General features: G+C 41.8%; 1 protein-coding gene across 2 annotated transcripts in view; it reads right to left on the reverse strand.

Moving 5' to 3' along the window:
* Positions 1-1,812: 1,812 nt before the first annotated feature.
* Positions 1,813-17,354, reverse strand: part of LOC119406648 (D-aspartate oxidase) — a 35,295-nt gene continuing 19,753 nt past the window's right edge. For both annotated transcript variants that reach the window (XM_037673389.2, XM_037673383.2), the window contains exons 4-10: positions 16,077-16,156; positions 14,413-14,478; positions 14,199-14,352; positions 13,839-13,897; positions 8,059-8,176; positions 5,651-5,749; positions 1,813-2,042 (exon numbers count right to left, since the gene is read on the reverse strand). In XM_037673389.2, coding sequence (XP_037529317.1) covers positions 1,917-2,042; positions 5,651-5,749; positions 8,059-8,176; positions 13,839-13,897; positions 14,199-14,352; positions 14,413-14,478; positions 16,077-16,156 — 702 coding nt within the window. In that variant the 3' untranslated portion in view covers positions 1,813-1,916. The remainder of the gene's footprint in view (positions 2,043-5,650; positions 5,750-8,058; positions 8,177-13,838; positions 13,898-14,198; positions 14,353-14,412; positions 14,479-16,076; positions 16,157-17,354) is intronic.

Here is a 17,354-nt window from a genome sequence, read left to right on the forward strand (position 1 = left end):
TTGGCGCAAGTGACCAATGGCTGGAGGACCAAAATAACGACTAGCATTCAAAGCACTGGCATCAGGATGCGCTGCTTTCTGCCATTTCAAAACATGGATCATGCCTGCCATTAGTTATTGGCATGCTCAGGAACAAGAGTGCCACGAGTTACAATTTTGCTGTTCCAGTCTTTGGCACTTGTGCTAATCTTCTGCTGCAGCTGTACTTATGTATGCAGGAGAATCGAGCAACACAAACATACAGAGTTCGAAATTTTGCTGCCAGTGGTCTGTTATTACATGAATCCTCAATATTACGAATTTCATCCAGTACTGAAGTATATTCAGTGGTTTTTTTAACAGGAACAATATTCTTTTCAGGGAAACATATCTTTAGTGTAGCCGTGAGTTGGTAAATGTCAGGATGCAGATTGCATTGATGTAAAGCAAATTCTAATGATTCAGCTTTTCTGCATACACTGTGTGTTCGCCAACAACAGTTACTTTCAGTGCAGACCATTTTCAGCAAGTTACCGATTTTTTGGCGACACCACTTCATGTATTTTGCAATAAACATCTTGAATAAATACACGTCTGTAGAGTTTTCTTTGGTTACTGAATATGTCATTATTTTTCATGAAAATCTTGGAAGTAAACAATTACAGGTCTTTTCAGCGTATATACATTTAAAAAAAACTGCTTTATTCTTTAGATACGATTCTGATTCTCCAGGACTTTCAGGAATTTCATGTGTGGTATAGTTAAGTTTGACCGTTTCTGCTTTCTAGATCAGTCACCTCTGTTCATAATTTTATGACAGGCTCAATGCAGCTCAGGGTGAAGTTTTTATTTTGATGTGATAAAATAGTAGTTTAATAATAACAATAAAATAATAGGTGTTCTCCCGCTAAACTATTTAGTGTTATTGCACTTGCCTAGATTTCAGTTGAGTTCATGTTCATGCAGTACTTTAAAAAATAATTGCAATTGTTTATAGCAGACTTATCATCCTTTACTGGCAACTTCGAGTGTTAAAACCACCTACTTTGTGGGTAACCATAAATAACTGTTCATGCTGTACAGCCTATAAACGTCAACATCAAATTTCCAGGGGCAGCTTGAGGGAGAGGGGGCAAGGATGGCAGCTGCTCCTCTGAAATTTTGACCTGTTTCCCCATTGCCGACCTGCCACATAACTTATAGGGTAGCTATAATGCATACTTCCCCCACATCCCTGACCCCCCTCCCTGAATGACCTGGATATCATGGCTGCCCTCCTAGGGGAAAAAATCCTGGTGCTGCCCATGGCTCTTCTGCAACATTGGTACATATTGGTGCATTTCAAGTTTTATAGGTGCGAAGCACCTTATGCGCTCGGGCTGTCGGTGTCTCCTGTTGTCGTAGCCTGTCACGATGTCTCCTGTCGTCACAGCTTGTCACGGTAAAGCAAGCAGCAAATAAGACGGCACGTTTGCTCAGGAAAAGCTCACGAGAACGCGTGCTTGTCAGCAAAAGACAATGCCACGTGCGCTTCTCCGAGTGGCAGATAAGACGGTGCGTTGGCTCAGGAAAAGCTCTGTTTCTGCGATGGACACTGTCTACGATGGGCACTGGACGCTGTCTGTAGCAATGAGAGGACAGCGTCCTCTCATTGCTATTGACGTGTTCCTATGGAAAACACCGGTGCTTCGCACCTCCCCAGGTATCACGTTAGTGGAGCTGTATTTTTTTTTTTCTTCTTGACGATTTTTTCCTATCAAAATTTGCTTTACTTCTGAAAACATGTATGCACAGATGCTGTTACTGCAAGTGGCTCTGCAGTACCAAGAAATCTTTTTTTTTCTTCAACGTCTGCTTTTATTTCAATCACCTTGCTATGCAGGCTTCATGTGATTCGAGTGTAGCTTGTCACCTAAAGAGAGTAACAGTTGTCACATCTACAACTTTGCAAGAGCGCTAGTCATTTTGTGTTGCAGCATGTCACTAACAAGGCGTGTTGCATGGAGTGCTGTACCCCAGGATGTATTTATTCCATGTGCTCCATGGCCATAGTTGTGAACCACCTTCAAGAGGCATAAAAATAAGTAAAACACGAAATGAGTGCACAATTGTCTATACTGAGTCTAACATGCTTAAGCAACATGACTGATTAGACTATGGGGTTTCCTCTTTTTAAATATGTTGCAGTATAAGAGAGACATAGACACATTCACAGTCTTTTTGCTTGCTCATCATAATGCTATATGTTATGCTACAGCATTCAAGTTTAAGTGTGGAGGAGAACACCTTCCTTTTAAATTATATATATGTCATGCACAAACGTTTAGTCTGCAGTTATGTAACCTGGAGCAAATAAAGAAAAGAAATGGATGCATGTCCCACGTACTGTGGGAATCGGTGTAAGTGAAGGATTTTTTTCAGTCCCAAACTTGCTTCAAACTTATCCTTATTTATTGTTTTACCCACACAAATGATCTGAATATACTAGCTGTGACGAGTTCGTTTTGAGTGGCAATGGTGAGAATTAATCATGACGTGCTTTTGCCCTGTGATTCTTTGGTATGTGTTCAAGAATCAACCTATAAAATTGCCTTTAGACATGTTCTTTTCATTTATAAAGGTGAATGCACTTTTCAATTAGCTTCTCGAAAATCGCTGGCTGCCATCACTGGCAAAACTAAAAATTAAGAATGCATTAGAATACTGAACCAGTGGCCTAATGTTTAGAGCATTGGGTTTTTGTACCAGTGGGCCCTAGTTCAAATCATACCACGGGTATATATTATTGATCAAAATCACGTACTAAATTCCCACTGAACTTATTTGGGCAAAAACGTGACAGACCCAACCCAAGCTCTTTCTGATATGCTGCCCACTCATATGTCTTCCAAGGTATTACACCAATACTACTTGGGCCTGATGAGAAGCCCACAGACACCACGTGTATTAAAATCCATTATTATGAATTTTTGAAAGGATAAAAGGGCCCGCTTTTTTCTTAGGTGCAGCCTAATAAAGCCAAGGAAGGCATAGGGTTATTATACGTAGTCTTTAGTTGCAGGGTAGTAATTATGACATAAAGGGCTGTTAATTAAAGTGGGCAAAAGACAATATGAAACCAGTGCGGGCTGAAACCATGGCCTTCTAATTTCACGTCCAATGCTCCGCCAATGGGGTTACGGTAGCAGTTGTTCCTCTGTGCACTTTATTGGATATTTCTGTACGCGTAATCCTGGGAGTGTTAGCCAGTGCCCCTTATAGCCATAGTGGCAAATGTGGTACATTCTTTTTAGCCAGCTCATCTTATGTAGCACATAATCATGCGCTGAAAAAAAAAAATGTATACAGGAGCACGCAATCTGTAATGTGAGTGACTATCTAAATTAGCATGTGATCATATACATAGCACATCATCATGTGCTACTTGACGCCAGCTGACAAAAAGGAATTGTACTCATGTGAACAATTACCAGCCCATAATTTGGCATACCTATTTCGAACTTAGAAAAGTGGACGAAAAGATGACTTGCTGCGGGTAGGGACCGAACCTGCGACCTTCGAATAACGCGTCCGATGCTCTACCGAGCTACTGCGGCGGCCATCTCCCCATCCATTTTATGGGTTATATATGTACATTTAACGTGGGAGCGTCAGTCAGTGCCGCCAGTAGCCATTCCACACTCGCCGTCATGTGGAACACCCCATAAAGTGGACGGGAGAATGGCCGCCGTGGTAGCTCAGTTGGTAGAGCATCGGACGCGTTATTCGAAGGTCGCAGGTTCGGTCCCTGCCTGCGGCAAGTCATCTTTTCGTCCACTTTTCTTTCTTCACATTTACCTTACATTTACTACTATAATAACATCCCGTATACCTTCCTTGGCATTATTGTCTGTTAGTGCTCATTAATATTGTGTATAACAAAGAAAAACGAGCCCTCAAAATTTCCACTTCTTTCCTTCATTCATAGCGAGGGTCTCGGTCTGGCAGACTTGATGCTTTCAGGTACTAGTATGCGAGGGATTATTCGTCAGCTGCAAGCTCATAATAAGTATCACGTGCTACGTGACGCCAACAGGCAAAAAAGAGTGTTCCACTTTTCTTTCTTCACATTTACCTTACATTTACTACTAATAACATCCCCTATACCTTCCTTGGCATTATTGTCTGTTAGTGCTCATTAATACTATTTCGAACTTGTGTTATACAGTGGAACCTCGTTAATGCGTACCTGCCCGGAACGCCGCATAACTACGCACTAAACGGTAGTACGCATTAACCACCAAGTAAAAATTTGCATCTCCTCGCATACGCCATCGCCGCCAGCAAAGAAATAAACACAGTGCCACCGCAAATATTGCCTAAAGTACCCACTGCAAAGCCTTTTCTTTCTTTTTCCCAAACTGGAGAAAAGATTCTGGTACTCTCGCACGACCGTCCGATAGTGCCGATAGCGCGTGGTGACGACGCCAAGGAGCATTTCGAAACTATTACAGGGTCCGGTATACGCAGTGACCAACGTAGCGACAGAACGGACAGTGTCGGCTTTCCGCGATATATGTGTGTGCGTCTGTACCGCGATCTGCTACTAAATGAAAACTGACACAGTTCCAGTGCAACGCGGTACGGCTGCGTGGAGCCGATCGTCTCCTGGCTAGTTGCGTGCAGCGCGTCGCCTTCTCGGCTCACGGCGTCACTGCCGGGCCGCTTGCTGCACCGCACGCGCGCATTTGTCGTGGGAGTGTTCTTCGTACCCACTTCGCTCCAGACCGTGCACAGATGCGGCGATGACGAACTTCCTGCAAGCGATGCGCACTCCGCGACGCTCTAGCGGTCCTGGCAGCGGACAGAAGCGCGTTTGGGTGGTCGCCCAATAAAAGCGTGCAGTATGGTTACAACAGCGCTACGCTTGCTGTACCGTACGCGTGCGTTTAGCGTGATAGCGTCTATGCAAAGAGGTTTCTCGTCGCCCACGACCAGCAACGCTCAACTCCGCAACAGCGAGCTGCTTTCGTTTCTACAAAGCGGCGCGCGCTTGAACACGGCCCCGCACAACGATGCGGCAGCGATCGGCGGCCCAGCGCGTCCAGGTTGTCGCCTATTAAAAGCGTGCAGTAGGCTTAAAGTAGTGCTGCGCCGCACGCGTGCCCGAGCAGATATCTGAAGATACTTATTGTGATAAGGTTGTCGGCGATAAGTCATGCTGGCGCGTTCGTCGGTGGCCGCCGCCACACCTTCGTTCTTTCCCGATGATTACCTGCAAAGGCATCGCCGCAATCGCGCGGAAGTCGGAATCGGTGATCGACCGATCTACGCACTTCTCGAAAAGACTGAAAACCTTTGGCGGCACATTGTGGCGTCGGGAAGTTCAGCGGCGCAGTAAAATTTTATGGCACAAAACGTTATCGCCGTACGCAGGGTACGCACTAACCGGTAGGCGTAGGGTGAAGCACTACGGCTTAAGCGGTCAGCGAATGCATTAGGCTCTATGAGACTCGGTCGGGGATTCGTCGCAACTACGTTTTAACCGTTAGTACGCTTAAAGCGGGTACGTATTAACGAGGTTCGACTGTATGTACAAACTCGCAGTAACACAAATATTTTCTGTGACCATGACATGTCTGTATCATCGAGATTATGCTGTTTTAAAGCACAGTAATTCATATAACAATACCTTGCACTGGTTGCTGCCACTCCCAAGAACTTCTGCCTCAATTCTGATTGGCTGACGAAAAGGGCGCAGTCCTACCCAGTCTTCAATCACTTTAGCATCCTAATAAGGAAGTCACACAGACACATTAGTCAAGCTTCTGAAGTAGCACATACTGCATGTTCTGAGTCAACGAACTATACTGAAAAAAAGAAAGTTACCTTCAACTTGATGGGTTTTATTGGGTGCATTTAACTTTCAAATATTACTAATTTTATCCACAGGCACCACAGCAAGCCTATTAAATGCACATAGCTTTAAGAACAAGATTAATACTTTTTCCTGCTATCACAAAATTTAATGCTAAAATATCCCCTTCAGCAGCGGTGGCTACGCTTGTGTATGCAACTTGTTTACGCTAGATGTGTCGACTTGTGGCGAAAGGAGCGCAAGATACATTGCTCATTCGATGATTTGAACCTTCCGCATAGTCAGTATGTCTTGACCTAACTTCAATATGCTGCGTATGACTGTAACCAATCACTTTGCTAAAGGCACTACGATGTTCGACGGGTTGTTCGACATGCCGCGTTCCAGGACCAACCTCAAAATTATTTTCCTTTTCTTGAAATGAATACAACCAAAGACTAATTGCGCACACATTTCAAGCCTACAATTTCATTATTGTTATGTAAAAATGGAACATGACCGACTGCAGATTAATTAAATATTTAATTGCATGCTAATTAGGATGAATTACTGAAACTCAGACAAAACAACACGTTCATTCATTTTCTTTTTGGAATTAAATATTGAGTGCTTTGGAATTATGCTATGCAAATGTGAAACATTTACAGACAGTGCATCATAATTCGCGCCTGAAGGGGATATGTTTGGTAAGGGACAGCTCACAAGCCATCTTGCTCCTGACTAACTAGATTACGGGAAGCATATCCAGGACATCAAATGAAAGTTTCTGCTTTCAAGGTGTAAAGTTGATGTACATCTTGACCACAACAAAAAATGCAATTCCAAGACATTATCTTGAAGGAAAAAAATCCTTCCTTTTCGATAAAAAAAATTTTTTTAAAAGAATAAGAATCAATTTACAGCTTATTACTCATTAGTCCGAAGCTTCACAGTGGTAGGCAGGTTAACCTGTTATAACCGTGCTTTTAAAGGAGCACTGAGAAAAAATTTGTCGTAATTTTTCTGCTCTTAGATATCTGTCAACTCTGTAAAGCAGTATAAGGCCTGAATTGCTTGGCGTATGGTCCGTTTACAAAGGCATCCCTGAACATCATGAAATGGGGGGATGTCACATGGTATCACCGATATGTGAGCATGTTTGAGCATGTTCAACAGTAATAGTCTTGCCAAAAGCTATAGACGATGGGATTTAAACACCAAGAAGATGTGCTCCACTTAGTATATATCTTGAAATGGTCAGAATAAAAGAGAACTGGTGATTTTTTTATGCGTTGAAGGAATTCTGGCACAACAATCTTGCTATGGGGTCAGAAGCTACCAAATAAGGAAAAGCCAGATACAACTGTAAGCACTAATTTAAAATCTTCCCAATTGCCACTCCAATCTGCGTCATCTGTCAGCCTGGTACAAACTTTTAAAGGACCCCTGACACCAAAATTGAAACCCCGAGATCTTTGTGTAGTTTGACTTTCCTGTATACGGGGGCACATCTGACCGATTATTAGTGACTAACGTTGCCTTTAAGATATCTTAATTTGGTTTTAAAGTAAGCGTGAGTGTTCACTTGAGTTGGCTGCACCTTGCGACATCTTGGTATGACGTAGATAGAGGCCCCGTGTGACGTTCCACGAGTAAAGCAAGTATTGTGGACGTCACAGAAGGTTTGTGGGGCGCACGTGTACAATACGACGACTGGCACCCGGCGAGGCCTATTGTTCCTCACCCCTCTGGCTCTGTTGTCGGGGCTGCTCTCGAGGTAGTTTTCGTGAGGGCGCTTAACAGGTTTAACCCATACCGAGGCACCCACATACTTTTAATCTCTACCGCGCGCGGGGCCCCGATTTGAAAACCGCGCTGTCAACGTCACCACAGCTTGAGTGCACGTGGTCTTTGACGCTCCCCCGCATGGGGCGCCAGTTTCTTGTGGCTTTTAGGCGGGCGTTTTGAAGTGATGCTAAAATGGTCACAATTAACTACGCTAGAATTAGTTGTACGATACGCTAGAGCATTTACGATTTAATTTAGAGATTACCAGACACAAAGCTACAAATTACAGCAAAAAAGTCACCAACAAAATTTTCGCTGTCAGGGGTCCGTTAAGAACCATGGTAATCCCTACGCACGCTATTAGCATTTAGTGTAAGAATTCACCTGAGATATCTTACTCCCAACGTTTACAACATGAAGTTTTGCAACTAAAACAGTTATGTGAGTCAATGTACCTTGAGGCTTGGAAGTACCGCAGTACATGTGCTCCATATGTAGTCCCTATCATGCTGAGAGACAGCCATATTCCAATCACCAAGCTGCTTTGTGCCCCCCAGTGTGACATACTCAGTCCTGAAAATTGCAGACAAGAGCAAACTATAAACAATCCAAATGGGACTTTGTCATAGTGTTTCTACAATCTGATGGTTAATGAAAGGGGAAAAATTGTCATCCATTCGTTTTGCATCACAACACTAAAGAGGAAATTCATATGGATTTCTCAGAAAGAAAGCTCCTCAGTTGACAAAAAATTCTTCCTCCGCTTTGCAGGCTTTCGCAGAACCGATTTGCCAGTTTAATGATTAACAGACCACAATGTAAAGCCCAGTGGACATATGTGGGGGTTTTTTTTTCTAAAAGAGTCAAATCCAGGAACCGAAACTGGGCTGAATTTCATGGGAGCGTAAAGCAAGCCTGAGTAACTTCCTCATTTAAAACAACTGTAATCGAAATGGGGCAATTCCTGATTGTAACGTGAACTCAAAAAGGCAGTTTCAAATAAAAAATGAGCCAAATCCTGCACCTGTTTAAATCAAACTTTGCCAGATCCATTAAAACAGCGCGGCATCAACAACCATAACCAAAACAACCAACATGGCCGCATCCAATCTGTTTCATTTGTGTCCTAGTTTCTTTGCTATCGTGCTTTTGTTCCACAATTAGCTTTTCGTGGGCATGTTGGTACTTACTGGACAGCATGATGTTGTAGGGCAAAACTCCAATATAAAGAGTAAGAGTCCGATTTTCGTACTTCTTGCTGCCTCTTAGTGTTTCTTTTCGAGTTTTGCACTAAAGTATCCTGTCTTCCTTTTGCTCCAAGGCGGTATATTTGAAACAGAAGACAACTCAAGTGAAGATATTGAGCACTAATCTATTTCTCGAAGAAGAAGAGGTGATCCGAAATGGCATAGCGTAAAACGAGCTAAGAAGAGCTGCGGCATTTTTCGAAGGCATTCAACAGATGCCAAGAATAAGAAAACGCAGCCAACAGTCCAGAATGGTGCACCTTTTGCCTGGAAAGACCACTCGCTCTACAAGTCTAGTCATCGCCATTACGCCCATGCAACAAAAAAAGGACGGCACTGACGGAAGCACAAGGATGGTGCTAATTTTGTCGCAGAGTATTGTTATATTATTCATTCGCTATGATTTAGACTCTTTTTATGAGCTAATTCAAGCCCAAATGAAATTTTCCAATCTATAAGAGCCAAATCCAAATGTTAATCCTGAATACCGACGATAGTGGGCTATATAGAATTTAGCCACATAGATTTGAGGTATTTTGGTGACATTAGCACACTGGCAAAAAAAAATGATGGAGTAGGCCCGACGATATTATCAGTAGCAAAAAAGTATGGTGTTCTCAGTTTCAGTTAAAGTGGACTTGGCTTTTTTAGAAAAAAATGCCACATATATTTTAAATGAATCATTCTGTAATCTCAAAGCAAAACTCATGTTGGCATGCACATGTGCTAGTTACAATGGAGGGAAACTAGACATATAGACATTCTGCACATTTGTCACATCATGGAGCCCTTGCAAGTGATTGTTTTGCAAGCACTGTAAGGCAGGATATTTATGCCATGGTACATACCTAAACATGCAATGTTGTAATGATACAAAGTTGTATTACTTTCTGATAGTCTTGTTGCTTTATGCATTCCACTAGGAGCATAGCCAAAAGGTGCTTGCCAAAATTCAGCCCTACAACCAAACCAATTTTATAAACGTTGAAATGTGGTGCACTTGGCGTACACCAAGCAGCTATGAAGCACATTATGTCAAATCTACATTAAACATGAAGAGTGCAGAGTGTTTTTGAAATCGATTGGGTTTCCATTACCACTTGTGGTGTCAGCGCATGATGCACTAGGTGCTGGTTAGTCATACCATTCATGGTGATCATGCCTGTTTGCCTTTCTTCTATCCCTTATTACTTCAGAAAAGAGAGAAAGATTCTTTGTGATAAATTTGCTGTAGTCTTCTAATAGTAAATTCAACCCCACACCTGAACAGTAATTTGTACCGTCCATATTTCCCCTGTCTTGAACATGGAGACAAAGCCTGTAACCTTGGTTACACCATCATTACCACTGCATACCTCAGAGCTTACAGGATTTGATAATCCAATTTTGCTGTGTTGCAGCAGCACATAGGTGAAGCAGTGGAATGAAAATATTGATGTAAGTTTGTGTGGATGGTTATTTTGTGCACACCCAATTAAACAAGCCTAAGTCCTACTTCAACAACCAGCCTGAATAGTTATTTTGCATGAATGTGCACACACACATGAACATAGAAACATACACACAGTGTTTGTGAAATAAGTATTCATGCTGGTTGAAGCAGAACTTTGACTTGTTTAATTGGGTATGGACAAAGAAAGAACCATTAACACAAACTTACATTAATATACTGATTCTGCTGCTTCACCTATGTGGTGCCACAAGAGAGCAAAGCTGGATTCTCAAGCCCTATAAACTCTGATGCATAGAGTGATGTTGAAAGAAAGTGTGCGACCGTCACATCTACGAAGAACCAAGATTACAGGCAGTGCATCCATGTCAGGTCATAGGAAACAATGCTTGGATATACAGTTAAAACTCGTTTTAATGAAATTGTGGGGAGCTGTGAATTATTTCGTTAAATTGGGAACTTTGTTAAATCGAATGAGGCATTTCGCGGTCACTTAATTTGTTACATTCAAATATATGGTGCAGCGGCATCCGGAAAGCTACCGTGGCGTCATATTTGCGTAGCGTAAGTGCGCCAAAAATGAAATTGTGGCCTTCGGAAACGACCGACACCTCTAGGGTATATGAAGCAACAAAAATTGTTACCTCAACAATAAGGGCCACACGGGACAACAAATTTATTTCCTAGCAAAGAAGTCGGTGATCTTTGCTTGCTTGCATTTTGTAAGCAACGACCGCACGGATTTTTCGTGTCTTAAGTGCGTCCAATGCATCTTCCGTCCCCTCGTGTGTTCCAGCAAACTGCTGCAGCAAATCAAGGGCACCCATCACTTGACTCGCTGTTGGTGTGGGAGCCTTGGACAAAGGAATATCCGCAGAAGAGGGGCGGCGGGAACGGCGGCGCGTGCCATCTGAGGCATGCGACATGAAATGCCTTTACCGCTGGCGCATCTGGTAAACACAACCCAAAATTATTCGTTTTTGTGCCATGCAGTTTAAATCAGACAAAGGTGCTCCGCGATGTTGCTGTTGGCTTGTGATCAATAACTTTTGGGGCGTTCTCTTCAAAGCAGACCAAAAATGATCAATTTTCCATCTTGGTTTTCGAAAAAAGGTTCGTTAAATCGGGACAGATCACAAAATTTGTTTCGTTATTTTGAGTTGTCAAAGCATTGGACCCTATGGGCGTCTGAGGGGGAATCGGGGTATCTTCATTAAACCAAGACTTTCGTTAAATTGCGTTTCGTTAAATTGAGGTTTAACTGTAATACAGGAAGAGGAAACAAATCTATTGGCTTGAAAGTCATAAAGAATAAGATCGGAGAGAAGATGAAAGAATGCTTGTAAGAAAGTTGGTGGCTGGCCACCTTAAGGCTGATTTCAAAGCCAAGAAGCCGAGAAAGGAATGATAAAAGAGTATAATGAAGGGGGCAAAGTGTAGAAGTTTACCATAAATAGCAATATGATAAATGAAAGGAATGCAGGATTTGAATCATACATTAACCATCAGTAGGTGGACAGGCTTCATCTAACCTTTTCACTCAGCAACATATGCAGAAACATTCACACGAAGGCAGGAAGCTGTCTTCCTGCCCCTAGTCACTACCCCCTTATGACTTCTAAATTCCCAGTGCATGAATCTAACAGCAGCTGGACCAGTATACGGCATTTACAACCATTGCAACATGCTATTTCTTACTATCAGAGACATTTTGCTTTTAACTGGTGTCATGGTGTCATGGTCATGGTCACTGGTGTCATGGTCACTTCTGTCTTGTAAAGTCCTCACAGATTGAAACGTGACATGAAAACTTTCAGCATGAAGACTGGTATGCACAACTGCTCGTGACCACAGCGACAAAACTGGCAGCTGAAAATAAGGTCGGCTCTAATGTAAAATTAATGTTAGAGTCATAATAGTGCTGATATCATGCTAACTGAAGGCAGTGGAAACATAAGTACCTGCATTACTTCGCCCTAAATTGTTGCATTTCAATCCGTGAGGACTGTACTCTGCATCATTCCTTCAGTAGAACAAATCAACTATACCAGCAATATGTTTAATTGAGCTACCCTACATATAGCTGCACTTCCTTGCTTTGTCCCACATTTGCATTCATCTTGACTGTTGCTGAAGCAACTGTAACATTTCTATATACAGTAGGGTCTCAATAATTCAAACTTGAAGTGACCCCAGGATTTTGCTTGCATTATCAGAAGTTCTCATATTATTAGCTGGTAGTGCCTTCCCAATCTTAGTACGCTTTTCCGCGTGACACTAGTGTATTGCGGCAAAAGTGACTTAAGAGGAGTTTCGCACGTGCTAACAGAATTGTCCATTTTTTCTTTTTAATTTTAAATAAAACAGCATAAAAAGAGGTGCTAATGGTTGCATATGACAGATATGATATAGAAGCATAAGTTTACTACAGAAAAGGGCCAATTAACCTCACATATATTTAATGAAAATTAATTGAATAGTGATCAGTGTGCATCAAAACTACAGAAACAAACAGATTGGTTCGGCCTAAGTGAACACAGGAAATTGACGTTTGGTGAATACGCAGTACATCAGCGTAGGGCTACGTAACACACATTTAATAGTTAATAAACATTAAGGGCCTGATTGGACTGTACAAAATTCATAGCTCAGTTTCCACTAGAGTTAGGAGGACTGCACTTGGGGGTATTGGCACATCTCCAACAGCTAACTAATCAACTCATAGTTGACTCATACACCTTAGTAAGGGTGAGGGAAGGGCTGACACCATTTCTATAGTGTGCACCTTGCCTCCCCCTCGCTTTGTGGCGGTCACGGTGCGCGCACTATAAAGCCCCTGAAACTCCGTCTTGTGCTCCGCCGGGCGCCGGCTCCATGTTGATGTCAACGCAGGGTGGCGTGTAACGTGTACTTTGGCCGCTTTAGTAATGTCTAGGGTTTTGTGTCCCAAAACCCCGATATGATTATGAGGGGCGCCACTGTGGAGGGCTCTGGGAATTTTGACCATCTGGTGTTCTTTAGGCTTTGGCCGCTTTGACACATGTAGACAGGCAACCGGCTTCATATGCAACTGTTTGTGATGTAAGAATGCAAGTGTTCAGCAAGAAGCGACAAAGGCAGCAGACATTTTCCAGCAGGGACAAGCAAGCATGAATTAACCGAATAAACGCGATGGAGCAGTTTGAACTAAGCGGCTTTAAGATACATTGAAAAAACTGCAGGCCAATCAAAAATTTGAAATTTGTTTGAACTAACCAAAAGTTTGAATTATCATAGTGTGAATTATTGTGAGTCTACTGTATGCATGCAAGAAGGGTGAGTCAAGAATATTGCTGACTATATGCAGTATACATCTATTATGCACACTGCAGCTCGGGTTACTTTATCATCATAGGCAGAAAATTCTTGTGCCTGCACAATGCGCAGCTTCAATATGCAAAGAGGGTCAAAATCAGTTGGTGCAAATACACTGTCCTTCTCACACACTTTGCACTCTCTCTGCACAGATGGTGTGTCAATCATTAAGTTCAATGCCTACCCTGGAAGGATGTAGCAGCCATCAGCATAATAAAACTGAGTCACCCAGGGAGCAAATACCTGCGTGGAAAAAAAACAGCTTTGAATTCATTTTGATAGCTGCACTAATTATTCTGAAAACAAGTTTATCTATTTGGAAGTACTACTTGCACTCATCTTCCATCTTAAAAACCTACTTTTTTTTGTCATTGATAAAAACCTAATTTTTTGTCCTTGATTACATGAAACAGTTTTCCTTCTAGGAGACCCAGATCAAGGTTTACAATGTACAAACGCTTATTCTCTCACAGTTTCAAGCAGGGGATATTGAAAAGGCCTCCTGTACGAGAAAGCATACTTGTGAGCTGTTCACAACCATTACCTTAATAACCTGTCCTCTGACAGGAGTCAGCAGTGGATCCTCTGCAAGTTCCTTGGCTCTGAGACCACTGCAGTTGACCACAACACTAAAATCCCTAAGGTCTTGCAGGTCCTTGACACTTTGGTTCTTTATGTGCCCACCATTGCATAATATCCTGCAAAGCAACACTTGATAGAAAATTCTGAGTATTTAGTACGAACAGAAATCTACTTACTTGTCAGTAAGCCATTTCAAGTACTTTCTAGGGTCTGCTAGAATGCTGTTGTAGAATATTCCATACCTGTAAGAGCACCAGTATACTGTTGATGAAAATTAATATGATGTTGTGAACACAAATGACAAACGAATGCACCTATATGCCCAGGCACTCCTTAACCCTAACTACAACATATGGCAACCACATGTGAACTGTATATGAGCCTCATGTCTATCATATGCCTTTCAATGAAGCTTACCACATATGGCAAGCATATCTCGTCAAGCTTCCATCTTCCCCTGAACTTCTGCTTTTTTATGCATACACTCAATGATAAGAATTTACGGGGTCTTCATTCTCTAAAAAGCAATATTTCTGCTCAGTTTAATACTCCATTTAAATCAATTACTGCATGAAAGCCAAAATTTCAGGCTATATGTAAGCTTCATGTATATTAATATTTTTCACAAATTGTACATTGCATAAAGTTTCAACACTTTTACTCTGTCTGGTCTTTAAGCAAGGGTTTTGCCAACATTTGAATTATTCAGAATATTTTTATATAAGTCGCCTCGAGGAGATGGAGGAGCATATTTGTTTGCTTATCTTTTCAGCGTTTTATAAAGTGTTCTTTATAAATAGTGCTAATGGGTGAAACTTATTAGCAGAAAAATATATCTTAAAGCTTTCAGGCAATGAAACATCTGTAACGTTAAGCTGTGGAATTCAGTGAAGGTGCGTTTTGCCAAAGGGCAACTTCATAAAACGACAGTTTTTGTAGTAACGGCATTCCTCATAATGCAGCATGCATGCTGGCATTGTAGCAGAACCACTATATGCTTTTAGTCAGGATGATAACTATTACAAGAAAACATATTGAGCCACATTTGACCTTTAACATTTCAAACTTGTGTTGTTTTCATATCTGAAATGTGTCACCCAGGGAGTGTCTGGTACAGGCACAGAAAATAACCACAGGAGTGCAGTGTCCTATGGTCATTTTCAGCGTCCTGTGTGACATAGTTAAGTTCTGCTTTTTAAAAACATTTACCAACGAATCCAAATGAACAAAGTGTTAATGTTCATTTCTTGTACATTAGGCTCTAATTTGTGTCCAAGCACTCTCCATCTCTACATTCAGAACTCTGTCCTGTTGTTCCTTTCTGTGTCCTGTCTAGTGCTGTTTAAGAAGATGTGCTAATCAGCCCAATGAACATGTTAATTCAACTGCTTTTCATGGACTCAAAATGAGTGCCAAGTGTCGTTCATTCCATGCAAACAGAACAGTTGTGTTATCGCTTGGATCAGTAGGAATTAATCTAGTGTTGTGTAGTGCCATGAGGTGCTAGGATAACTGAAATTCAGGCATTGTAGTTGGAGGTTTAACAGTTTCCCATGGCAAGGATAAATTTCTTTTAACCAAATTTTGTTTCTGAAATGATGTTGAGCACATGCTGGGCTGGAACATGTGCCAGTGCTACAGCAAAGCACATTTCTGGTGCTTGTGTATGAGTGTGTGTGCGTGCTGGCACAAAGCATCACACCGCAAGTTTGCATGGAGCGTTCATATAGTTGCTATTGCAAAAAAGCAACAGAAATTGGTGATAATGCCTTATTTTTTTTTCTTAATTCCATTCCTTGAGATCCAATCACAATTCTTGTAACAGAGCTGAGCGTATTACTTGTATTTCGGTGGAAAGTTCCTGAGTTCTTGCTCATCAACTGGTCTGAGCCCAACACAGAGCTCTTTCATTGTTCCATTCTGCAAGGAGAAGAAAAAGTGTAACACGTTTAGTGCATTTAATCATTCCCTATCTTTTCTGTCCTCATTCTATAAACAGCCATTCTTATTTATTGTATATGCATGCATCGATTTGCCTGAAAACAAATGGACAGCTTCACGTCACAAATCTATGCACGGTCTCTCTCTTCTGTCACGTAGTAACGGAAGAAGTGGTACAGGTAGTCAAGCTTTGTTACAAACTTGTTTGTGTATGCGAAATTCTTGTTACTGTTAACTTGCATATTCAATTACTCAATAGCTAGTTCCATATAACTGTTGAGCACAGAACACAATTAACACACATGCTTAGCCAAGTCATCACCATCCCCTAAAATATCAATTTCTCATACGAAAAAGGAAAGATACGGCAATGTTCCAATGTGTAGCAGGAAGCTTATGAAACCACCATAAACAAATGAGCCCAACTAATAACTGATATGCCTCATAAATGTTTAACAACAATGTCTGGGCAAGCCATATTTACCTGCTCCCATTGAAGCAATCAAATGTAGTGCCACTATCTGAATCAAGGGCAATAATGGTGACTCTCTCAGACTACTTGGTAAAAAAGTGAAGCGCAATAAACGGGCAAAGAATTTAGACAGACAGGACGAGGCGCTACTAACAACTGTGAACATTAATTGAAAAGCATTGCCGCAGCTAGATAGTATGAGCATGAGCACAAGACAACTGATGACCAGCAACAAAAACAACTGACAACAGAGCCAAGCTCGAGATACCTCTTAGACTACAGTTGCTGCTGCAGCAGCAGCAGTAGCATGCAGCAGCAGCCTCATTTAGCTCACTGTCTTCAGAACATATACTACAAGCATACTTTTACAATGAGCATGATAATGTTATCAGGAAACATAGGCACGTCTAGAGGTGGGTGTTCACCTTCCCTTCTAAACTTCTGCAGTTTGCGTGCATGTATATTACTGTGCACATACAAACACACACATGCACTATAATAGGGGTGTTGGACCCCTCCCAAAATAAAATCCTGGCTATGCCCATGAAGGGAAGGAATAACCATGGCACTCTACCCACAGTAAAGTGATGCTCTGTATGACCAGCACTTCATAAGGTGTAACAGAGGGAATGATTGGATGACCTCTAGTTTAGATGTACTCCATAAGATTGATATGTAGCAGAGACAGAGACTCTAAAGAGCAGA

Source organism: Rhipicephalus sanguineus, chromosome 1, assembly GCF_013339695.2.
Source record: "Rhipicephalus sanguineus isolate Rsan-2018 chromosome 1, BIME_Rsan_1.4, whole genome shotgun sequence".
NCBI classification, from domain to species: domain Eukaryota; kingdom Metazoa; phylum Arthropoda; class Arachnida; order Ixodida; family Ixodidae; genus Rhipicephalus; species Rhipicephalus sanguineus.